The 26,095-nt window shown below is 43.7% G+C and overlaps 1 protein-coding gene across 6 annotated transcripts in view; it reads right to left on the reverse strand.

Annotated features, from left to right (window-relative positions):
- Positions 1–26,095, reverse strand: part of LOC138958697 (uncharacterized) — a 189,207-nt gene that overhangs the window by 90,425 nt on the left and 72,687 nt on the right. For all 6 annotated transcript variants that reach the window (XM_070329921.1, XM_070329924.1, XM_070329920.1 and 3 more), the window contains exons 16-35: positions 24,172–24,357; positions 23,526–23,812; positions 22,325–22,476; positions 20,963–21,093; positions 19,615–19,824; positions 18,884–19,104; positions 18,303–18,460; positions 16,925–17,061; positions 16,308–16,496; positions 14,249–14,472; positions 13,613–13,734; positions 12,959–13,077; positions 5,934–6,125; positions 5,359–5,561; positions 4,698–4,834; positions 4,260–4,381; positions 3,852–4,043; positions 1,703–1,899; positions 925–1,061; positions 242–360 (exon numbers count right to left, since the gene is read on the reverse strand). In XM_070329921.1, coding sequence (XP_070186022.1) covers positions 242–360; positions 925–1,061; positions 1,703–1,899; positions 3,852–4,043; positions 4,260–4,381; positions 4,698–4,834; positions 5,359–5,561; positions 5,934–6,125; positions 12,959–13,077; positions 13,613–13,734; positions 14,249–14,472; positions 16,308–16,496; positions 16,925–17,061; positions 18,303–18,460; positions 18,884–19,104; positions 19,615–19,824; positions 20,963–21,093; positions 22,325–22,476; positions 23,526–23,812; positions 24,172–24,357 — 3,435 coding nt within the window. The remainder of the gene's footprint in view (positions 1–241; positions 361–924; positions 1,062–1,702; positions 1,900–3,851; positions 4,044–4,259; positions 4,382–4,697; positions 4,835–5,358; positions 5,562–5,933; positions 6,126–12,958; positions 13,078–13,612; positions 13,735–14,248; positions 14,473–16,307; positions 16,497–16,924; positions 17,062–18,302; positions 18,461–18,883; positions 19,105–19,614; positions 19,825–20,962; positions 21,094–22,324; positions 22,477–23,525; positions 23,813–24,171; positions 24,358–26,095) is intronic.

Here is a 26,095-nt window from a genome sequence, read left to right on the forward strand (position 1 = left end):
AACATGTATTGGTAAAACAGTTCCCATTCCTGCATACACAAAAAGGCTAACAAATATACTGGGACAGAGAAGAAATTATTCTCTCCACACCATGTTTGCTTACATAACTTTCATACAAATTTGACTTTATCCAATAATTGTACAACCCCTCCCCCTTAAACCCTGAAAAGAGCGCTTGAAATCTGAGCCTTCTGCGGAGAAACAACAAGACCCCATGACACACTTCAGTAAATAGTATCACCTGGTCCTGGTGTTGTAGAGTTGTGTAGGCAAAGATCTCAAAGATCTCAGGCGCATCCTCCAACATAGTCAGCAAGGTGTTCAAGTTGGGGTAGGCGGCAAAAGCGTCTGGGAGGGAGGCTGGTAAAAGAGTTAAGAATATGCTGATAAACAAAATGACTATTTGGTAAAGCTGAAAAGGATAATGATGCTATTCTGCAGATTTTGGGAAAAAAACACACACAAAAACAAAATACAAGTACAAAACAAAACAAAACAGGAGGCTTCAATTTCTAATGCTATACCACCACGTGCATAAAACCTATGCACAGCATATCCATTGTAACTGCACTCAGAAGCACCAATTCTTCCTCTTTTCATGTATTGTGTAAAAAAATTCCATCTCACACGGCATAAATAAATCCCTGCGCCTTGAATATGTGCGCGATATAAATTGCATAAAATAAAAAAATTTTAAAAATCCCTGCGCTTAGAACTGTACCCACGGAATACGCGCGATATAAGCCTCATATTGATTGATTGATTGATCATGACCACCCAACACATACACACTCAAAAACATATAAGCAAAACACATCATTCTGTGTTCACCTTTCATTTCGCAATGACACACCTTTGTTCTAACTGCCCGTTTCTCTTTTCAATAAAGCTCACAAACATTAATTTTAACTGTACACTACTCACTGATGCTACTTTGAAGCTGCTGTTGTACCATGTCCAGGATTGCTGAGGTGTAGGCCAGGGCAGTGTTGACCTCTGGTATCGCTTGCAAGCTGGAAAGGACACTGGCTGACACCAGCTGGTTGTAGAATGAGGGAGAGCTGAAAATAAACAATGTAAGATCGATGTCTTGTGGTGTCTTGAGAGCTGAAAATAAACAATGTAAGATTGATGTCTTGTGAGCTGAAAATAAACAATGTAAGATTGATGTCTTGTGATGTCTTGAGAGCTGAAAATAAACAATGTAAGATTGATGTCTTGTGATGTCTTGAGAGCTGAAAATAAACAATGTAAGATTGATGTCTTGTGATGTCTTGAGAGCTGAAAAGAAACAATGTAAGATTGATGTCTTGTGATTCCACACACAACACGGAATGCTTCAAATGCTTACATCTCTCAGTCTCTATGTATGAGAGAATTCAGACAAGAAGGCAGTTTATCGCTGCCGAAATATTGATAAAGAAAATACTAATCTGGTTACTGCTGTGTCCTCTTTTTGTTTAAATGTCTTTCTATGTGTACTTCTCTTTATGCAGATATCAAAACCGAGATAAACAATACCAAGCCTCAGACTGATTATCATCAAGTCTGTAAGTCTGGTGCTCTCGATCTCTCTCCTCCTCTTTCCACTGACCCATACTTTAACCTCCCACTCCACCTTTCTCTTTACCACCTTTGATATTTTCCGCCCCTCTCCCCCCACCACTTTTTTTTGTCTGTTTTAACACTTCAAAAAGCTAACCTCCATCTTTGAGCAGCATCCTGCATCCAGATCTGTAGATGATCCATGACTCTGTCCCAAGCAGTGATGTTGAAGTAGTTGTCGATGTTCATGCTGGTGCCGTTACCTGACAGCAGCCTGTTGACCTCCTCCGTCACTTTGCTCAACTTCTCAGAGATGGACGTCAGGTTCAGAGTGTACGTGGAGTTGGGCAAAAGCTGAAAGCAAGCACACATACTTTATACAATGGCACCCGTCTCTTAAGACCTCTTGATTTAAGACTCTCTCCCTTTTAAGACCCTAGATTTTCTGTTGATAACTTCTGTAAATTCACCCCCATTTTAAGACTCCCTCCTTTTTAAGACCGGATTTTCTCAGATTTTTGAAGGTCCTAAAAGGGGGGATCCACTGTATAACCTCAAATTGAAAATTCTTTAAGAATGTTGTGTCTGTGACTTTGTTAATCTTTTCTAATGCATGAAGATATGGTTCCCCACTATAAGAACAAGAAGGGCAAAGCCCATACGACTCACATGCTTGACCTTGACCTTTACATGACCTTGACCTTCAGGTCAAATAACTAAACCTAGCAATGACATCATACACTAAGAACTGCTTTACACATTTTTCCTACTAAAATACATGTGACCTTGACCCAAGGTCAAGGTCATCCAAGGTCATGCAACACAAAGCTGTTCATTCAAGACATAGGAAGTACAATGGTGCTTATTGGCTCTTTCTACCATGAGATAATGGTCACTTCATAACTCATAACATTTTATTGATCCAACAAAGGAAATTAAATTGGTCATCAGCACAAATAGGTCATTAATTAATAATTATAAAAGAATAAGAAAAAAATTCATAAAACCCATGATAAAAATATCTAAAGTGGTTCACTACCTTATTTTGGTCACATTTCATAAGGGTCAAAGTGACCTTGACCTTGATCATATGTGACCAAATGTGTCTCATGATGAAAGCATAACATGTGCCCAACATAATTTTTAAGTTTGAAACAGTTATCTTCCATACTTCAGGGTCAAGGTCACTTCAAAATATGTACATACAATCCAACTTTGAAGAGCTCCTGTGACCTTGACCTTGAAGCAAGGTAAACCAAACTGGTATCAAAAGATGGGGCTTACTTTTCTCTATATATCATATATAGGTGAGGTATTCAATCTCAAAAACTTCAGAGAAAATGGGAAAAATGTGAAAAATAGCTGTTTTTTAGACAACATTTATGGCCCCTGCGACCTTGACCTTGAAGCAAGGTCAAGATGCTATGTATGTTTTTGGGGGCCTTGTCATCATACACCATCTTGCCAAATTTGGTACTGATAGACTGAATAGTGTCCAAGAAATATCCAACGTTAAAGTTTTCCGGACGGCCGGACGGACGGACGACCCGGGTGAGTACATAGACTCACTTTTGCTTCGCATGTGAGTCAAAAATGGATTCCATACATCAGCATATCACACACATTTTTATGCCAGATAAGGCAACACAGCTTTTGTCAGTCCTGCGTTATGGCATAAAATGAAAAAGGGCAGAAACTCAGACCAAGAAACAATTCTTAAAGGCACAGTGCAGCTCACAGCCTTCGTTTTGCGTTTTTGTTGCAGCTGAGTGTATTTACAGTTAAAAATCCTCCTATGGTAGTAAAACAAACCCAAAACTACCCCACGACGACATCTGTGAAGCTCGACAGTTTCTTGTTCACGCGAGTGCATAAATTAACCTAGTTATTACGTGGTGTTTGGTCGGAGTTCGATTCAACTGAGTGATTCCGGCCTCCATTTTGTTTTACACAAAACTCATGATGACGTCTGACATAGTTTGCTAGTGACTGTCTATTTGTGCATGATGTGGTGATCTACCTGATCTAAATTTAGATCCGAAAATAGGCCAAGACCAGCCGGGACAGAGTCCGAAATTAATTCGTAAAAAAATCGCAGTTCTTGACTCTTTGGGTGCAAGTCAATGAAACTTGGTAGTTCTTCTAACGGATAGCTGCCTGAGGTATGACTAAAAGCCCCAGGGGCTCCGTGCACCTGGATTTGACAAGTTCAGTACCTTTAAAGAGTGCTTTGCCTGTGCCTTCTTTAACGTTTCCTGATACTTGAAGATCTCGTTCATTGAAGTGAAGAATCTGTGTGTACTCACAATGCTTGACACATCCATTGCTCCCTGGTATGCGGCCAGCTCCTCGAGCATGACAGTGACATTGATGGAACACACAGTTTGCTGCCAGCCTGCCAGGTCGTAGCCAGACTGCGGTGGTGCCGTCAGGATCAGGTTCAAGTCTGTACTGCAGAACTTCTCAAATGACATCAGCGCTTCTGAATTCTTCAACAACTGCACAAAGTATAAAAGAAATAAACAAATAAATAAAGATCCAGTTCTGTCCAGCACATACACACGCACGCACGCACACACACATACACAAACACACACACCTGCAAATGCAAAGAAAAAGACAAAATTATCATTCAAACAATAAGCATAACCATATATATTCATTCTCTACCATAAAGCAAGAAGACTAAAGTATCTAACAATTTGTTGTTGTACCTTTTCAGGTGTGTAGAGTCCAGTGTAGGCCAGAGTTGCGTAGATTTCAGGCAAGTGGTCCAAGAGGGTGACAACTGATTTCACTGTTGGGTACTTGCTAAACATCTCCTGTAGACTGCCACCTGAAACAAATGCACAGAGAAAATGTGTTTAGAATTGTCTTTGTTGCCTTGATAATTTGACTACATATGACCTGAGTGATTTGGAAATGTCAAAGAAAAGATGTGAACGACACCAACATATATCCTCACAGAATAAATACTGCACTACCACAAGCAAGTGCATAGAAGGTAAAATGTTTCTGTGGTAGATTCAAAACTCGGGGAAGGAAAATTTGCACTCTGTGCATTGACACAGACATTGATACACATACCTAGAAACACACACACACACACTCACACACACTAACACACCATTTGAAGCACAATGGCAATTTACCTTTCATGGCCTTCAGCACCTGATCAAGAACAATGTCGGTGATGGCCAGGACCTGTTTGATGGTGCCCTGGAATCCCCCGAACTCGGGGAACAGGGTGGAGGTCATGTTCAGCATCTGTAGAATGAACTCAGGGGACCTGAAACACACAGCAGATGAACTGAGCGATGCCTAAAACCAGTTAACACATAAGTAGAGATGAAAGCGAATTAGCCTTCCTGCCAATATCCTGGTTCAGCCCTGTGTGAGCTTTGTCATCATATTGAACAAGTCTCATGTTTTTACTCTTCTTTCAGTAAGTGACATCACTTCCACTGGGCTATATCTGGAGTATGCCACCTTTCTTACTCTCTATACTCATCATTATTAGATTTGTCCAATTTTGTTGACATAGTTCATAACCCAGTGCCGAAAAAAAGAGAGTTGTCCAAACAAAGGTATCTGATGTCTGATTAAACAAACATAACTCAAAGAAACTTCAATATTGTTGATATATGCATTACGGACATAACTCACACAAAAGAATTGCGTCAACTGATTTCCGTAAGGCAGAATACCATGGCTTGAAACTCAATCATTTCAAAAAGCAAACATAATGCAAAAACATGCAGAAAGGCTGTCAATACCTAAAAGACCACAAGGGAAAAAAACCAAATGACTTACATGACTTTTTCTAGAGTCTGGTTAAGGTCCTTTTCCAGTCTGTGAAACACCGCATTCCACACGGAAGAGTTGACAAAACGGAGGTCGTAGTTCATGGTCAGAGATGTCGTGTTTACAGTGTTCTCAAGTTCACTGAACACGGTCGTCAGTTTCTCAGCCAGGGCAGTGATGTTTACTGAATCTGATACATTGCCTCCTGCAATCTACGGACGAAAGAGATCACAATTCATCAAAAACGCAGGTCTTTTGTGAACTGCAAAGCCATTGCTGAAGGAATGTCAAAAGTTAGCCCAGCAATCCTCACAGTCTTTAGTAAAAATCCGACTCCATAAAATATCTTCACACACAAAAGAATTGTTGTTCACTTTTAGGAAGACCATGAAGAATTAGACTTCAGCCATTAAATGTGTAATATTTACAATTACCCATCATGATCTGTGAGAAGACAGTTCCATACGTAAAATGTTTGCACAAGCTACTTACAAACACCTACTTTCTATTATCAATTGAAACCCAATGTACATCAATGGAAATAAGGCAAACTACAATTAACATCATCTTATTTTAATACTGACCAGTGCATTGAAACGGTCAAGTCCTTGGTAGCCGTTGAGTTCTGTCAAGAGTTGCGTAACGTTGATGGCACACAGACGACCAAACACATCCACCACGTCAAGTCCACCACCAGGGGGAGCTGTCATCAAGGTCCTGGGGTCAGCACTGCAGAAAGTTTCCCATGATGCCATGGCACCACCCCAGTTGTTCAGCTGAAATGTCAACACACTCTTGTCAATTAAAACATAAATCACCTGATAAGGTTACTCTGATTCTTCTTTAGTTCAACTCTTTTCTTTAAACTCTTTCAGCACTGCTTCGGATGCAGCCTGTACAATTTGCCCATCCTGGAGGGTTTTCCTCTCACGGCAAATTATCATGTGTATCCCACTAAAAATCGAATATCTCTGGAATTTCTTCATCAATTGCAAAACAGCATTCATAGTTGTTCAAAAGTATTTTCTTATCTTCATATAGGGTGATTGAATTCCTCAGGCATGTTAATATCCAAAGAATGTCATTTCATTGAGTCACATATATCCAAAGAATGTAATCCAAAATTTTAATAATAAATTTTCATTTAATTAATATACTTACCCAACTCACATATAGCAATTAACTCTAGTTCAGTGCTGGTAACGCTGTACGCGTTCCCCTTGGTAACAAGGGAGACCACCCTAAAAAAGAGTGATCCATCCCATAATATCAGACCGATGTCCGGTCCAACATCCGTATGCGTGCGCATACGCCGCCATTTGTATCATTCGAACGAAGCCCAACTCACTACTTTTTTAGAACCCAATACCACCACAGCGGGGAGGCGGGAGGGTTTAAACGATGTGAGTTGGGTAAGTATATTAATTAAATGAAAATTTATTATTAAAATTTTGGATTAAATTACATATTATTACCCAACTCACATATAGCAGATTGCTACTATAGGTGGTGGGTACTTACCAAAACTAAGCACGCAGGACTTGTCCCGCCGCTACCATGGCAGGCAGCGCGGAGCTTCCATCCTGTCTGACAGAAGCGACGTCTCTGAGGTAAAAGTTGACGAAAACGTCCTCAGAGCGCCAATACGCAGCTTCCAGTACCTCGGCTAGCTTGCCGGACCGAAGAACTGCCACTGAGGATGCCCAGGCTCTCGCCTCATGGGTTCTAGCCGCGGTGAGAGGCAAAACTGCCCTATCATCACCCGACTGCACTAGCCACCAGGCATATGCTCGTTTGATCAGAGTGGAGATCCATTTGGCCAGAGTCACCTTCGCTATATCCTTACACCTAGCCGTGTTTAAAGATATGAAAAGAAGCTTTTGACTTTCTGACCTAACAGGCCGAGTTCGAGACAGGTAACATCGGAGAGCTCTCACAGGACAATTTGCAATATCGGGATCTCCAGGAGCCAAAATCTTGCTCAAGGGTGGAATGCGCAAGATTGGAGAAAGCTGGCCAGGTTTCTGGTTTTTCGCGAGAAAGCCGGGAACAAATTTGAGAGAAATGGAACCATCCTTCTCGAACGCAATATCCTTGTCTAAACCCGACAAAGAATGCACCTCACTACCTCTCCTAGAAGTAGAGAGAAGCGTTAAAAACACAGTCTTACGCGTCAAATCGGCCAAAGTGGCTGACAAAAGAGGCTCGAACTCATCCGAGGCTAAGAAACGTAAGACCAGGAACAAATCCCATGCAGGGAGAAGCGATTTTGAACGAGCTGCTAAAAGGGCAGCCCCCTTAATAACACTAGCGATAACCCCTCCGAGCGAAATTTTGTGGCCTAATTGCGCGAGGGTCGAAGAGATCGCCGACCTCCGGACCCTAATAGAAGAGGGAGAAGCCCCCTGATCAGCCAACCAAGACAGATGGTTGGCTACCTGAATAGACCTAGGAGAAAGAGGTTTAACCCCGTTAAGCGCGCACCACCTAGACCAAGAGGCCCAGTGCCATGAGTAAACCGAAGAAGTCGATTTTCTATGCGCATGTCCAACGAATCTCAGAGTAGGGGAAGAGGCCCCTGCCCTACGCAAAGCGCTTCGGACAGAATCCACGCGTGAAGGGCCAGGATCTGTGGGTTCTCGTGCTGAACGCCTGACCGAGGCTGCACGAGATCTCCTCTTTTCAGGGCGAGAGGGATTGGGGGCCGAACTGCTAGACGCAGTAGGTCGGGAAACCAGTGCTGGCTTGGCCACAGAGGAGCGACCAGAACCAGCGCTGGTTTCTCCAAGTCCACTTTCCTGAGGACTTTGCCTAAGAGGCAGAACGGAGGGAAGGCATACGCCGGAAGATCTGACCAATCCACTTCCAGAGCATTCACCTTCCAGGCCAGAGGATCCGGGAAGGGGGACACAAAGAGAGGCAGTCTCGCCGAAAACCTCGTCGCAAAGAGATCTATCTTGGGCTTGTCGATCTGCGACCAAAGCCGCTGCAAAGACTGGTGTGTGAGAGTCCACTCTGAATGAACAATCCTGTCCCCTCTGCTCAAAGTGTCTGCAAGGACGTTCAGACTGCCCTTCAAGTACACTGCTGACAACAGAATGTGCTGGGCGTGACACCACTTGAGAATGCGACATGCAATGTCGGAAAGACTGTGAGACCGAGTCCCCCCCTGCTTGTTCACATACGACGCCACAGACATGTTGTCGGTGTGAAGACGTACATGACTGCCCTCCAGGAAAGGCTTGAACGCTAGAAGCGCCAGGGAAACGGCCTCCAACTCCAGTACATTGATATGTAGGGAGGCCTGAGAGCAATCCCAAACTCCCGAAACCATGTGCTCGTCCAGATGAGCACCCCACCCCGTCAGAGATGCGTCCGTAAACAACTCTCTCTCCGGCGGTGGACGAACAATGGGAACACCCCGGAACAAATCCGGAAGAAGCCAAACACCTGTGGTCTGCTGAAACCAAGTTCCCAGTGCGATCGGAGCACTCCAGTCCTGGGATGTCTGATCCCACCTTGACTGCAGGGAGGCCTGAAAAGGCCTCTTGTGAACCCTGCCCAACGGAATGAGGGAAGCCATGGATTCCATCTGACCCAGAACCGAAGTCAGAACCCTTGCACTGGCGTGATTCTCTCCGTAGAGAGACCGAATCAGACCCTGAAGCTTGTCGATCCGCCTTTGAGACGGACGGACAGACCACCGAAGCGTGTCGAATTCCATGCCCAGGTAAGTAAACGTCTGGGATGGTTCCAACTCGGATTTTGTCAGGTTGACAGAGAAACCCAGCTGTGCCGCCCGGCTCAGCACCCTGTGCGTATGAGCCTCGCAAAGCCCCCTGTTCTGGTGAAGGATTAACCAATCGTCCAGGTATGCTCTGAGACGGATGCCTTCCTGTCTCACAAGAGCGCAAAGCTGCCTGACCACAATCGTGAAAATCCACGGAGCTAAAGACAGGCCGAACGGCAGAGCCCTGAACTGGTAAGCTTTGCCACCCCAAGGGAAGCGAAGCCACTTCCTGTCCGCGACATGTATGAGGACGTGAAAGTAAGCGTCTGTAAGATCGATCGACGTTGCCCAATCTCCCGGCCGTAAGGCCTCCCGAACCGAAGTTGGAGTTTCCATGGTAAACTTGATTACTCTCAGAAACTTGTTCAAAGGAGAAAGATCTAACACCGGCCTCCACGCCCCCGAGGCTTTCGGCACTACAAAAAGTCTGCCGTAAAACCCCGGGGACCGCGCGTCCAAGACCTCCTCTATAGCTCCCTTGAGCAGCAGAGCCGAGACCTCCTCCTGGACCGCGTTCCGTGCCACCAAATCCTTTGGCGCCCTGCAGGGCGGGATTATCCTGACCAGGGGAGCCTTCTGCCCTGACCAGAGAAGCCGGAACCCCGAACACACTATCCCCGTGACCCACTTGCTGGCCACCAGTTGCAGCCAGGAAGAAAGGGCCCTGGACGGGCCGCCCGCTACAACTAGCGCGGGGGCCACCGGGATGTGTTGTTCGGGGAAGTTTCATTGGGGGTGAGGCTTACGCCCCGACCCCCTGGAACCCCCGAAAGACTGACCCCTCTTAGGGTATGGAGCTCCACGCCCCCTACCCCTGGAGGAGAATGACTGCTTCTGGGCCTTCCCACCACCTGACGAAGACGTCTGAGGCTTAGCAGAAGAAAACGCCTGAGTCTGAGACTTGCCCTGAGGCTTCTGGAAGCCCTGTGAAGCCAAACGCGCGATCGCTACATCCCGCGCGTCCTGCGTCTCTTTCTGGAGTGCATCGAAAGACGCCTGCCCTAAGAGAGACCCCTCAGCAAAAGGGGAGACCTTCAGCCTCTCCACAGTCGCGGTGTCCCGAAATCTGGACCCCGTCAAGAAGGCTGATCTCCTTGAAAGCACCGCGTGAGTATACAGCCGGGCAGACAAAGTAACCTGTTCTCTAGTCACCTTGCCCAGAGTAGCCAGCAGTGTTGAAACATCTGTCGGCGACGCATCAAACCGAAATTCAAAAGGATCAAGAGATGTGGCAATCGATCTGGATAAAGACCTTTGCAGAGACTCCGACACGGACGTGAGCTCCAGCAAAGACCTTCCAACTTCCTCCACAGCTGTGAGAGAACCGTCAGTACATGGGACAACTCTATCCCTATTGTACCCGTCCTCTCTCAAAGCAGCAAGTTCCGGCGTCACCGGAAGTGCCCCTGACGGCAGAGCAAAAGAGTCAATCAGATTCACAGGATAAGGGGTGAGCTTGAACTTCGGAACACCGGAAGCAGCCCGAGCCCCAGGCTGAGCCAGCCAAGAGACAACGTCTTCCGGGGCCTCGCCGTGCTGAACCAACAACGGCACCGCCGGTTTGCGTTTACCACACAAGACGTTAGCCATTTCATAGGCAATAGTTGACGATTCCCGGAAGCGGTAGCGAGGCCGTTGCTCCTGAGCACTCCGGAAATCGTCAAAAGCAGAACGAGGTGGGTGAAGCTGAGCCTTGTCCTTCACCACCCCTTCCGGAAAGTATCTGAACGCCGTTTCCGCCGCCAGCGCCACTGCGGCTGACAGCTTCACGGGCAAATTCAGTTGGGAATCCTCTACCACTGAGGCATCCCCGTCTTCCGCCCTACACTCCGACTCGAGATCAAGCTCGGAGCCAGGAGGCAGAACATCAGACAGTTTATCGTCGGCAGAACCGACCACTTCCTGCCCCCCGGGCGGAAGAGGACTAAAACGGTCCCCGATATTCTCATAAAGAGACGTACGGAGGCGTTCGTCCTTTCGCTGCTCGTGGGAACTCTCACGACTACCAACGCCAGAGAGAGCCCCCTGAGCTCGCACACCGGCAAGCGGTGTAGACATACCTTGAACTGGTGTCCCATAAAGGAGAGACACCAACTTGGTACTCCCATCCTGCGAAGCATGGACATCCGCCCGAGTCACAGTCGCCGAAGGCAAAGCGGAAGTCGAAGCCGGAACTGCAGGAGACTGCCGTACCTGTGCTAAGGAGAGAACATCAGAAACACCAGACGGAAGCGCTCGTAATTCCTCCCTAGTGGAAGATAATTCCGACGCAAGTGTCGAAACTTGAGCGCTCAAAGTCAACAATAAAGACGCAACTTCAGTTGGCGCTAACCCAGGGCAGCCATCTGAAGTTGAAGCAGAAGCAGAAGCAGAAGAAGAAGAAGCTTTGCCCGAAACACCACTCTTGCCAGAACGTAAACAAGCCTGACCGGAAGTTAAACTGACGTCTGCTAACACGGGAGATTTAACAGAAGTTGAATCAGAAGAAACAGACGCGGATTTTCCTGCGCCCTTCTCTCTCCTAGAGCTACGTTTTGGAGGCGTATCGTCAGAAACCTGCCTCGAACTAGGCTTCCTTTTGGCGCTATCAACAAGCGCAGCCTCCGCCATAGCGAAAGAACTCACGAAAAATTTCAAAGAAAAACAATTTCAGAAAAATTTCACAAGTACAAAACGAGCGACGAAAAACGTCGCTAAAGTTATAACAAAACGGAAAGATCTCACCACACAGCGTAGGTAAAGGTGAACAGTTAGGCGACGACCAAGGGGAGATGCCAAAGCCAAAGACTAAGACAAAATGCTGAAGACAGCAGGAGCGTACATCAGGAGCGTCCTTCCCAGTTGAACCGCTGAGAGAGAAATGATACAAATGGCGGCGTATGCGCACGCATACGGATGTTGGACCGGACATCGGTCTGATATTATGGGATGGATCACTCTTTTTTAGGGTGGTCTCCCTTGTTACCAAGGGGAACGCGTACAGCGTTACCAGCACTGAACTAGAGTTAATTGCTATATGTGAGTTGGGTAATAATATGTAATTTAATTTCACTGAGTCACAAGACCAGTTGATGTCGAAGGTTCGCTGATCAAACTGTCCCTTTCTTCGACATCAAACTGTGCATGGTTGGTGATTTGTTGGTCGCAACTCACACTCTCATTCGTTTCCGACACATTACTTTCCGTACATTCGTCCGAATCAGACTCAAATTCACTGTCTTCGTCAGCAAACACTTGTTCGAGCACCTCAGCTGTAGTAAACCTCTTTCTCCAACTCATGTTTACTTCAAAAATTGCCAACAAACACTATAAACCGACGAAAATTGGCGGAAAACTGCATCACTTGATGAAGAGAGGAAGCGCCCATACGGTTATCTCCCATTTATGCAAATTCTGAAGGTTATAACCTTAGGAAATTTCCAGAGAACATGTGCTCACACCCGCCCGTCTTTCAGACGGGCACAGGCGCTGGTAACTGTACTTTTGTGCCAGTCTGGGAGACGGGCACAGGGCTGAAAGAGTTAAAATGAATTTACAAAATCTGAGAGATAAAGCAAGAACTGCTAAAAAGACAAAAACTGAGCTATTCAAAGTGTAATCAACAACGATGTTTTTCTCCTGGTACTGTATGAGTACATCACCCACAACAGTAATTAGACACAAGTTTACACAAATCTTTTATCAATTTGCACAAGTTTTCATACATTTGCGTCACAAGAATTTGGGAGGGTAATTCGAAATCCTGAAATATAGGAATCTCTGACTTTGTTCAGAACTCTTCCAGAGTCTTATCTGAACGTTTCACATGTACGTGCTTACTTGTTCTGGATGATTTAGTGAAGTGTAGGCAACCATTTCAGTCAATTCAGGCAGCTGTTCCATAAGGGAGTACATCTTTCCTAGGTTTGGATAACCGGCAAATGACTGTGGAAGAGCACCTGAAAATTAAAGATAAAACACCCGTTAGGAAATAATGGATTGAAAGGTACAAGATAAGACGTCCAGTAACAAATTGCTGATTGAAAGGGGCACCATGAAGAGCAAACCTGAAGTGATTTTCAACGCAGAAATAAAAACAGAAAAACAACAAAGAGAAACCAGAAATATGTACAAACAATTCTACCACACAAAACCAACAGAAAGAATTAAAGTAAGAAAAGCTGACCATTCACCGTTACCTCCCAACTTCTCTTTTTGTTTCAACTGCAAAGCGTAGCAACCTTTCTTAAAACGATACAGAAGAAAGAAAGTAAAAACAAAAGAAAGAAAGAAACATTTACAAGATATTGAGATATATTTGTGTACACAATGAATTAGATCAGAAACTTTTGAACACTTTTGATGTCCAATTGCTAAAATATGTATTTTTTAAACTGCAAGGAATATATCCCAATCGCCTTAACTAAGCAATATTATTCTAACATGATCATGCACAGATCAGATAAATAAACTACCGGTAAAGGCAACACTTACTCAGACCAGTGGTGTATCGCTGGGTCATATCCAACACAACATCCAGATACACCAGAACTTGCTTTAATTCCGGATTAGCATAGAAGGCGTTAAGGTAAACCACCATATTGGCCATCACAGTGCTGAAAGAAAAGTGAGCATACATGTATGATCAATGGTAAGAAGCCATGAGAAAAAAAGCTTCACATGTACTGTACACACTGTTCAAGGGATTCTGATTAAAACATAAGAGGCAATACTAATTATGCAAGCAAGCAACCATCCCCCCCCCCCCCCCCCATGTACATACTGTTCAAGGGATTTTGCTCAAAACATAAGAGGCAATACTAATTATGCAACCCCCCCCCCCCCCAACAAAACGTCGAGCAGTTAAGATCCATGAAGTTGAAAATAAGCTGCCTTTGTGGATATAGTCACTTCAGTTTGTGAAAATAAACATTTCTTAAAAGATTGTAATTACTAATATCTACACACTATAGAGCAAAACACAATCCTACACAGAATATTTGTGTGAACTGCACTGCACACAGCACCTGCTCAGAGTGACATGTGCAAGGGAGTAACAATTCATTATCAACATCATTGTCATTGTTAGCTGCAGCCATCTTTTTCTAACCATAATAATAGAAATCTTACTTTGGATTTTGGTACTGTTCGTAAAGTTTCTGCATCTCATCCCAAAGTTTCATCCATGGTCCTTCGTACAGCGACACATTCATCCAGCGATCATTGTCAAAGAGCATGATAGTTGGGTTATGCATAACAAGACTGGTGATAAGTTGACTGTATTCCATTTGAACTTTGGCGTACTGTGCATAGTTCACATTTAGCGTTGTATTCGTCTGGAGCACTTCTTCAAACTGCACAAAGACAGAACCATGTTTATTGCAGCATGTATTTATACATGTGGTTTTTATACAAGGCATTAGCATGCAGCATAAATCGTAAGGAATTTAGAAAAATCATTTCACAAGCAGTTCTCCAAAACATCACTTCACAACTATGTACAGCAGTCCCTGCAATGTACGGCCCCCGGCTTGAGCGGACACCTGACATGTACGGACACATTTGCTCGGCACGGAGTGTCTTCCTTCTATATTTGCCCCCCCTTAAACGGACACCTGCAAAACGTGGACGCGGACACTCTTTTTCGGTCCCAACAGCAGGTCATACCTCCACTGTACGGACAGCTCCATCGTCAAATTTTCACCACAACAAAATCGATAACAGAGCAGTCCGGCTCTTGGTACAAAAGATCACAGCTGCAATGGCGTGACGACAGTCACTGGTAACTTGAGTGCACCAGTACCCATCAGGAGGGGGGGGGGGGGGGGGGGGTAGTTTTGGTCAGGAGTGGAGTACATGCGAAGATGCCAACATGAAACTGCACTGTGCTCTTTATTCTTGTCTGTTGGACGTAAACAACAGAAACCACAGTCGATGAAGGTCCTGAGCGAAAGAGAGTGAAAAACCGGCCACAGTTCTCAGCATCGTGTGTCTGTGTGTAACCTCTTTCATTGACAAGATACTCTTGTTTCCCCTCAGCCTTGACCAGTGAGTCGGTTGCCTAATCTGTGAACCCTTCAGTTGTCTTGCTTTGTCAAAAGTTACGACACAGTCAACTGGTTTTGCTCTGAGTGAACAGTTGGAGCTGACCTCTCTGGCCACAGCCCCAAACAGTACATGGCTGGAGGGAGTGAGAGAGAGAGGGAGGGGTGGGGGGGTGGGGGGGGGGGGGGGGGGGGGGTGGGGGGTGGAAGGGTAGCTGGCTAAACTACTCTGTGGGGTGTCCGGTGTCACTGCATGTCAGCAGGAAGAGCATTGGAGAGAAATAGAGAGGTGTACTCTTCCACACAATTTCCAAGCATCAGTTGTCACGGCTTGGAGTAGGCATTAGTGAGGGAGAGTGGGAGCTGTGTTATGTACAGTGTATTACCGACTGAAGAGTGAAAAGTCACTGCCATGCCACATGATCGGCATGCAGTCAATAAAGCCAGACAAGATGAAAATAAATTACATGATTATGACATGCAGCTCTATCTGCTGCTATTTATTCAAACTGGTTTTCAAGCTTATTCTTGCAAAGCATCTGCACACGCTCCTCTGTGCTGTGTTTGTGTGGCTGCTTTCGTATGTCAGTGCATGGTGAGTGTGTTCACTGCCTTGAAGATTTATGTTCTCTTCTTTTCAACACTTTTCATACAAATCATTTTTACAGAACGTTTAAAGAAGTATTAGGAGTTTATTGTTTAGTAGCCACAAGAAGTGATTAGCATAGACTCAATCCTGTTGTTTGTGTGTCTCTGTGTGAGTGTATGGGGGAGGGGGTGGTGTGGTCACCCCTCCCGTGACCGGACACCTGCAATGTACGGACAGTTTTGCTATGGCCCAAGGGTGTCCGTTCATGAGAGGGACTGCTGTAGGAGCAAAACAGCATTTTTTTTTCTTCTCTCAGTTCAATTTGAAGCTCAGGAAGTCAAAATTCTCAATTCATTGCTATCATACCTTTACAAGATACACATGACACTTGCAGTAATAATCAACATTATTTGAGTTTCTGCTGTGATAACATTTCAAAGTACTGCCATCACCACCACCATTTTACAGCTTGCAGTTGTTTGACAAGCCTTTTGCAACAAGGTAACAACAATCCATGCTTGCAATTGCAAATAATAAAAAGTCATTTAATTCTTACCGCATGGACCAAATCCGAAAAGCCTTCCCAGTTCTGAGAAAGTTCTTCCATCAGTACGGTTAAGCTGATGTTGAGGTTGCACACAGTCTGCTGCAGCTTGCGAGTGTCCATTACTCTGTCGTCAACAGCAAACACTTGGGAGAAGAGTGTAAAGTTCTCGCACAGATCCATGGGATTGACCACTGTTAGCTGCACACACAAACGCTACATCAAACTAGATTCTGTCTTCATAAAAAGGAATTTAAAAGACAGGTTTTACCTCAGCACTGACATTCTGTCTGACACCAACTGGCATCTGGCATTATCTTGAACACTACATCATGGATGCTGTCTTTATAACAAGAAAAGCAAATGATTATACTCACACAATTAGAGTAGACCCCCCCCCCCCCCACCACCACCCTAGAAGACTCTTCCTTTAACCCCCCCCCCCCCAAGGCGGGGTTCCACTGTCTATGAATGAAAAATATTTGCTGTTCTACACTCATAAAGTAATGCCCAAGAGATTTTTGAATTCCTACTTATTGCACAAAACTTGATCCCAATGCAACCTGATATATGCAGCATAGATAGTACCCATTGGATGAAGCTTAAAGCACAAAAGAAAGGCAGCTAACCTTGGTAGGATCTGCCAAAATTCTGATGACAGTGTTGACACCAATCTCGTTGATCTCAGGGCTGTATCGTAGTACCTCAGCCACCTTCCTCAGCTCATCAGAACCAATCCAGTCAAAAAGGTTCACTTCAGGCGTGGCTGCACACAACAACAACAACATACATAAAACCACATAAATCTTTATTCGCTTCATTAAAAAGAATAAGTATGAATAATGTCACATGCTTAAGAATGTCTTGCAGCCTTTAAAAAGAACAAGAAGGGCAAAGCCCATACGACTCACATGCTTGACCTTGACATGACCTTGACCTAGGGTCAAGGTCAAATAACTAAACCTAGCAATGACATCATACACTAAGAACTGCTTTACACATTTTTCCTACCAAAATACATGTGACCTTGACCCAAGGTCAAGGTCATCCAAGGTCATGCAACACAAAGCTGTTAATTCAAGACATAGGAAGTACAATGGTGCTTATTGGCTCTTTCTACCATGAGATATGGTCACTTTTAGTGGTTCACTACCTTATTTTGGTCACATTTCATAAGGGTCAAAGTGACCTTGACCTTGATCATATGTGACCAAATGTGTCTCATGATGAAAGCATAACATGTGCCCCACATAATTTTTAAGTTTGAAACAGTTATCTTCCATAGTTCAGGGTCAAGGTCACTTCAAAATATGTATACAATCCAACTTTGAAGAGCTCCTGTGACCTTGACCTTGAAGCAAGGTAAACCAAACTGGTATCAAAAGATGGGGCTTACTTTGCCCTATATATCATATATAGGTGAGGTATTGAATCTCAAAAACTTCAGAGAAAATGGGAAAAATGGGAAAAATAGCTGTTTTTTAGACAACATTTATGGCCCCTGCGACCTTGACCTTGAAGCAAGGTCAAGATGCTATGTATGTTTTTGGGGGCCTTGTCATCATACACCATCTTGCCAAATTTGGTACTGATAGACTGAATAGTGTCCAAGAAATATCCAACGTTAAAGTTTTCCGGACGGCCGGGGGGGACGGACGGACGGACGACTCGGGTGAGTACATAGACTCACTTTTGCTTCGCATGTGAGTCAAAAATAGAAGAAATAAAGGACATACACCTAAAAAAAAAATTCGACAGCACTTGGACTTAACACGATGTTGATTAAAGATCAAAATAAGAACATGAGGAGCTTGTGGTGGACCAACTCACGTAAACACACCTGCAAACAAAGTGACATACACACAAACCCACACTCATGCACGCACACACACATGCACGTACACACAAGCACTCTCTCTCTCTTATTCTGAAATATATTACTCAGTTAAACACCACAAAAAGAATCTATTTTGAATACCTGTAAAAAATGTTTGAATAACCACTCACAGTTAAAATGTCTGAGCTGTATGTTTGCAAAGGTCATTATGTGCACATTGAGGTACATGCTGGACATCAGACTACGCATCACCAAGTCATTCTCTGGCATCTGCTCCATCCCTTCCTGCTCCAACAGTCCCTGGAGCTGTTCTACTGCTGCCAACAAGCTGTAACAAGAAATACGAGTAAAGGCGTGAGGCATAAGACTGGGACAAAAGCAAACATCAGCGCAGGCAAACACACATGCATACTCTCTCTTTTACAAAGAGACACTGTAAAAGAGACACTAGTTTAAAGTATGCACACACACTCATACAAAAGTGCACACATGCTGGACCACACACACATGCACTCATGTGCACGCACGCACACACATGCTTTCATACACCTTCCTACCTTTCACACAATGTCAAATGTATTCAAAACACACTTGCGCAATGTAGCTGGTCTCCCCCTCTCTCTTTTTATGTTGGTTCTAAACACAAGTTGGCACCCATCCCAAGTGCTGTCTCTCTTTCTTTCTCTCACACACACACACACACTTCATGCATCCAAAACAGAAAATTCACCACCACAAAGTCCAACTCTACCTGTTGACATCCACGTTCTGAACCTGCTCCATGTCCTTGTAGAAGTCAGCCCACCTGGCGTTGATGGCGGTCATGTTGAAGGGCAGCAGGTCCCAGCTGGACAGGGTCTGTTCCATGCCTGCAAACTGACTCAAGGACTTGTTGAGGGTCTGGACGACGTTGTCCAGCACCTGGGTCCAGTTGACCACTGGGTCCAGAGCCAGCTTGTCCAGGTCAACCATCTGGACAGGAGAGACCGAGAGTTTAAAGCAGTTTAAGGATCAACACACAAAAATCAACTAAAACATCGGAACTTTCAGGTATCAGAAAACTGTGTGAAATTTCATGGAAAATGCAGCTAAACCAGAAGCATACAATTACACAAAATACTGTCTTTGAAACAAGAAGAAAACACTGGGTAATTAACTTAATCCGAACTTGTCTGCAGTGATATTTCAGAATCAGAATCAGAATTGTAGCTACCACCGTCTTGAAGGGACAGTATACTTCGCTTGCCATGAACCTTATACCCAAAAATTCACAATCTGCAGAATTTCAATCTTCATGTTGAAATATAATCTGTAAGTCCACCAATCCCTACCAGGTTTATACCAAGACATATGAACAAACGCTGAATCTCTCCCCCCCCCCCCCCCCCCCCCAAAAAAAAAAAAAAGAACATACTGCCCTCACACATGCATTCACATAAGCCCATACACTTAACCCTGTAACCCTGTAAACACAGCACATACCATCACAGTCAGATCCTCTATAGCTTTTGTTACAGCCTCAGTTTGTTGCATCTGGGCCATCTTGTGACTTATGTCCGTCCAGTTGGCTGTGCACACCTGTGTCTCCAGACGACCAAAACCGCTGGATGGTTTCAGCATGAGGAAGCTTGTTACTGTAACGTTGCCACAGTCCGGAGCCTTCAATCCCTTCGTTGCAATGTTGGTGATGAACTGTGGTTAACAATATAAATTGGTTTGTTCAATGCAGGGATAAAAGTGAGCATATGTGGCGAGAGTGCTAAACTAATAGAGATGATACTGAATTGACATGTTGGAAAAAAGGATACCCACCTCTTAAAACAACAAAGGATTGGGTATTTCAATTCACTCATCACTATCACCAACAAGAAGAGCAAACGCTCGATCGAGTCACTTTCGCAGTTCTGAATATTATATGAGGCATCAGATGGACAGGAAGAAATTGCTATTCACAACACAATGAGTCACGTTCACATAAAATTTGAGCCCGGTCACTTTTATAGTTTCCGAGAAAAGCCCAACGTTAAGTTGTGTGTTGCCGAACAGAAAAGGCTAGTTATCTCCCTTGTTTTTCTGATAACGTTCGTAAAAGGCTACAGATGTAAATACTTTGATGTAAAGAATAATCCTACAAAGTTTCAATCACATCCGATGAACTTTGTCAAAGATATAAAATGTCTAATTTTTCCTTTGACGCTGACCTGTGACCTTGAAAAAGGTCAAAGGTCAACGAAACCATCGTTAAAGTGTAGAGGTCATTGGAGGTCACGACTAAACAAAATATGAGCCCGATCGCTTTGATAGTTTCCGAGAAAAGTTTGTCAAAGATATAAAATGTCTAATTTTTCCTTTGACGCTGACCTGTGACCTTGAAAAAGGTCAAAGGTCAACGAAACCATCGTTAAAGTGTAGAGGTCATTGGAGGTCACGACTAAACAAAATATGAGCCCGATCGCTTTGATAGTTTCCGAGAAAAGTCCAACGTTAAGGTGGTGTCTACGGACGGCCCGGCAGGCCGGCCGGCCGGACAGACTAACACTGACCGATTACATAGAGTCACTTTTTCTCAAGTGACTCAATAAAAATGGCCCATAAGGTTTGAGTTACCACCACCACCACAACTAAATCACTGAAGAAAAAAGAAATAAAGAACAAACATTCCTATTAGGGTAAGTTCACAGCCACTGCCACACAAACCTAAAACTGCATCAAATATCATGAGGAGGGAGGTCGAGGGGGGTGTACCTCTTCACGATCCAGCGAAACAGATTTTCGCACTGTCATTTATGAATGTAACAGAAAAAGCTGCTAATCACAAGAGATGACTGACCTGATCAGGGTGCAGAATGATCTTCCTCAAGGCATCAATGAGCTCAAGGTAAGCATCAGCGGCCAACTGCACCATGTGTTGAAGCTCGTCTGGGAGAAGCTTCATCGCCTCTGGCAAAGATGTTGTCACCACTAAGAAGAAAAAAGAAAGTTCAATCGCTTTTGACATTTTGTAAGTGATTATGATAAAAGCATGGTTAAATCCTGAATCCAAAAGAAGGAGAAGAAGAAACAAGTCGCGTAATGCGATATTACAACATTTAGTCAAGCTGTCGAACTCACAAAATGAAACTGAACGCACTGCATTTTTTTCAGCAAGACCGTATACTCGTAGCATCGTCAGTCCACCACTCGTGGCAAAGGCAGAATAGCGCGGTAATGATTGCGCTGTGCAGGATAGCACGCTTTTCTGTATATCTATTCTTTTTAACTTTCTGAGCTTGTTTTTCAATCCAAACATATCATATCTATATGTTTTTAGGATCAGAAACCGACATGGAATAAGATAAATTGTTTTTAAATCGATTTCGGAAATTTAATTTTAATCACAATTTTCATATTTTCAATTTTCAGAGCTTGACTTTAATCCAAATATAACATATTTATATGTTTTTGGAATTAGACAATGATGAAGAATAAGATGAAATTGTTTTTAGATTGTTTTATAAAAAAAAATTTAATTACAATGTCCAGATTTTTAATGACAAAAGTCATTAATTAATTTTTAAGCCTTCAAGCTGAAACGCAATACCGAAGTCCGGCCTTCGTCGAAGATTGCTTGGCCAAAATTTCAAAAAATGTCATTGAAAAATGAGGGTGTGACAGTGCCGCCTCAACTTTTACAAAAAGCCGGATATGACGTCATCAAAGACATTTATCGAAAAATTGAGAAAAAAAACGTCTGGGGATATCATTCCCAGGAACTCTCATGTAAAATTTCATAAAGATCGGTCCAGTAGTTTACTCTGAATTGCTCTACACACAAACACACACATACACACACACACAGACACAGAGACACACACATAGACCACGACCCTCGTCTCGATTCCCCCTCTGTTAAAACATTTTGTCAAAACTTGACTAAATGTAAAAAGGGGGGAAGAAGAAGTGCATTCATTCTTGAGAAAATATAATACGGAAAAAGTTTCAGTTACACAAAGAGCCACAAAGCCAACCTGTACTGGATAGGGTAAAGAGATTTGTTTTAAAAGAAAGGATTGGAAAAAGTAAAGCCCACATCAAAGCATTCAGCCACTATGTGTCAGAGACAAGGAGCCAGGAAATATCGCAGGTGGACTGGTAACTGGATAAACAATCTACAGATGAAAACTTTGTAATTTCACATTTCCTGATGACCAACCTGGGTTGCTGCTTGATATGATGAGCATGTAATCATCGATGATTCTGAAGTAGTGCTTCAGTTGCCTCCACTCCAGGGCCCTGGTGGTGTTTCCCTCACTCTCAAACTGCTGTTCAATGTTCTCCATCACCAAGGCAACGATTTTTGTAAACCTAAATAAGGAAACAGAATGTGTGCCCATCACAAAAAAAGTTACTCAGTTACCCAATACAGTGCAAGATTAAATAAACATTAATGAATGTGCAACAAATATATAACATCTGCACTCGCCTTGTACAGTGGAATGACCTTATAAACACCCCCCATTTAAAGACTTATTCCCACATCTATATGTTTTTTGAATCAGAAAATTATAAAGAATAAGATGAAATCATCTTTGGATCGATTACTAAAATTCTAATCATAGTACCTAATTAACCTATTTGTGTTAATTGTGATCACACTTTTGGAGTAAACATGACATTTATATATTTTTGATTCAGAATTTGATGAAGAATACGATGCAATCCATTTACGAAAAATCGTTGATGACAACTTTAATGAGCAAACTTAGAAATTAGTTTTTAAGCTTACGAGCTGCAATGTAATCCCATAGTCCGGGCTTTGTCGAAAATTGTTTTGCTAAAATTTCAATCAATTTGATCGAAAAATAAGGGCTCAACTTTCACCAAAAAACGGAAGTCATTTATCAATAAAATGAAAAACAATAAAAAATAAAAATAAAAAAAAATAAAACAAAAGACTTATTCCCTTTTGAGACCTTGTTTTCTCACATTTTTTGTTCATAACAATTAACATCGGCAAATTCAACTTTATTTTAAAACTCACCCCTTTTCAAGAGCTGGGTTTTTTTTTAGATTTGCTGGCAGTATCAAAAGGGAGGTTCCACTGTATTACAATAGACACATCAGAATATACTACAGATTGATCTGGTATTTTGATCATTCTGCACATCTGTTATCCAAAGAAAGTAGCTGCACAGCTTCACGATGATTCAACAGACTTTTGTGCTAAAATGGAATTTTTTTTTAATCCAAGCTACAGCATCTTATCTGGGAACGAGATAAATCTGAACGAGATCTTTAACATACACTAGGTATACATCATACTCTAACTGAAAGATCATCATTCTTTTTCACACAATGTTACAAAATAAATGTACATAAAAAAGAACCACCAATTATAAGCACTCTCCACTCACATTTTCAAGTTATTTTCTCCAAGAGTTTGCATTCTGTCCATCATTATTTCCATGGCGACATTAATCTGCGACAAATTGGCCTGCATAGCCAGGCTCCATGGGCCTTCTGTCAAAGCCGCCGGAATTCCCATCCCCGCCATGACAGGGTTTGCGCTGCCGCCTGTTGAATCCTGGGACAACATGACCATGTCCATGACACGAGAGGTGTAGTAGGAGAGTTCACGCCAGTCTGATTCCAGAGAAAAGCTGATGGTTTGGGTGCTCAAGTCTTCCATAGCCTGCATCATCTGTTACAGAAGAAAAATAATGCTAAAGTTTCAACTGACCTGCTGCACTTCTTGTCATTGCCATTGTAATCAGAACATTCTGTTTTTAAAAGCATTTCTGAAAGCAACAGAATTTCAAACTCACACAAATCAGAAGCTCTGGAAATAATTAAATAACGCTTTATTATTTTCTCACTCCATATTTTGTATGCATACTACAGAGAAACTACAATCTTAACAAAGCACAATGCATCTACTAATATCTACATTTCTAAGCAATAGTAATCTATGTTATGCAATTAGTTATCTACTGAAATCTTAATATATTACAAAAATTAATGTCTTCAATCACACAAAATCTAAATCTCTAGCCATTTTACCTCCTCAACCATTGTAGTGTAGGTGGTCTGCACGCTCATGACCTGTTGTCCAACCTGTGTCCAGTTGGTCTGACACACCACTACCTCCATGCCGACCGCTGCATCGTTAGGCAAACCCATCTGCTGCATCATGTGATCCCCGCAGAAGACAGCCATGGGGTCAGCTGAGGATGCAAGCTTGTAAACCTGAGAACGACACAGCAAACACTATACACCAATTCACACAATCAGAACCTGAGAACAATACAGCAAACACTATGCACCGATTCACACAATCAGAATTACTTTGTGGTACATTTTGAAAATTTTTAATTAAATTTTCATTTGATTAATATACTTACCCGAGTCACATATTAGCATTGACGCAGTCGAGATGCTAGGTTGACTGAAAAACGCTATCCCGTCTATAGTATAAGGGAAGCAACCCAAGCAAAAAAGTAGCAAGCTTGCTACCCTGGGTTGCCTCCCGTAGCATGCATCACGCCACAGATCTCGTACCCGATACGAGACACCCTCATTCGACTTCTAGAATACAAAGAAACTAAAAGCGGGGAAGGTGGGAGGGAATTACCTATGTGACTCGGGTAAGTATATTAATCAAATGAAAATTTAATTAAAAATTTTCGATTAAATTACATATTCTTACTCCGAGTCACATATTAGCAGATAACTCCAACAAGGTGGTGGGTAAGATCAAAAAGTTCAAACTCACTCTAAAGTTCTGGAGAGACAAAAGCCAGCTGCCGCCAAGGAAGGAATAGGCCGAGACCCATCCTGACAGAGGGCAGCAATGTCTGCAGAACCTGATAAGACAAAATCCTAGCGCCAGAAGCTGTGCGCAGGACATCATCCAAACCCCATAGGCCAAAAGGCCAAGGAGGAGGCCCAGGCCCTGGAAATGAGCTCGGGCCGAGCCGAGGGAAAGATAGCATAAGCTATGACAAGGCGGAGGGCAAGAAAATCCCTTGCCAAGAAACTGGCCCACTGCCAAAAGTCAGGAAAGGATCCCGTGAGAAAGCAACCACTGACTCACTCTAAACCCTTGCCAGGAACTGGCCCACTGCCAAAGGACAGAAACGGACCGAGAACCACCCTGATTGACAGCCGAGATGTCTCTCAGGCAAGAAATGCGAAAGACGACCTCAGAGAGCCAGTAAGCTGTGCCCAGCACTTCTTCCAATCTTCTGAACTGTAAAACAGTCCGGAAAAGGACCCCAGTCTTGGATAAACCCGACCAAGTAGAGGGAAGGACAAGCTGCCCCCCCCCCCCCCCTTAAATGGAAGGAAATGCTAATGGCCTGGAAAAGATCCGTGCGTAAGGTTGCCGGCTAAACCCTGAAAAGGACCGACCCTCACGGAGACCATAAGGCAACCATGCCAAAGTAAGAAAACTTTGGGATGGAGTGAGGCCCAAAAGGCCGTTGAGAGAACAGTCAGCTCCGGAAGAGTGACCAAACTCCAAACCGGAAAGAGAGAGACGCCTGAGTATCAAGTACCAGGGTCCAACTCAATGAGCAAAACTCAAGGGAGACGGTCACCGGTCGTCCCCTGCCCATCCCTGCGAAAGCAGAGAGAGGGGTAAAAAAGGGGACGAAGCGACCTAAGGTAGTGCATAAGCACCGCAAATGCGGATCCGCAGTGGCCAAATCCTAATGTGACCGGAGACCGGAAACAAAATGACAAAAGCCAGCGTGATCGCAGAGCAGACTGCTTGTAGGTAATTGAAAATGAATCAAAAAACCCGAAACAGAAAGGACGAAGCTGGTAAGAAAGACGGAAAACCGTGAAGCGAACCAGCCGTCAGCCTCCCGAGACCAGAGTTCTCAGTAATAGTCATAGTTGCAAGTGAAAAAGGGGTGACCAGGCCGGAAGCCCAACCCAGCAGAAATCGTCCCAACTCACATCATGCAAGCATGATGGAGAA

The sequence above is a fragment of the Littorina saxatilis genome, linkage group LG2 (genome assembly GCF_037325665.1).
Source record: "Littorina saxatilis isolate snail1 linkage group LG2, US_GU_Lsax_2.0, whole genome shotgun sequence".
NCBI classification, from domain to species: Eukaryota; Metazoa; Mollusca; class Gastropoda; order Littorinimorpha; family Littorinidae; genus Littorina; species Littorina saxatilis.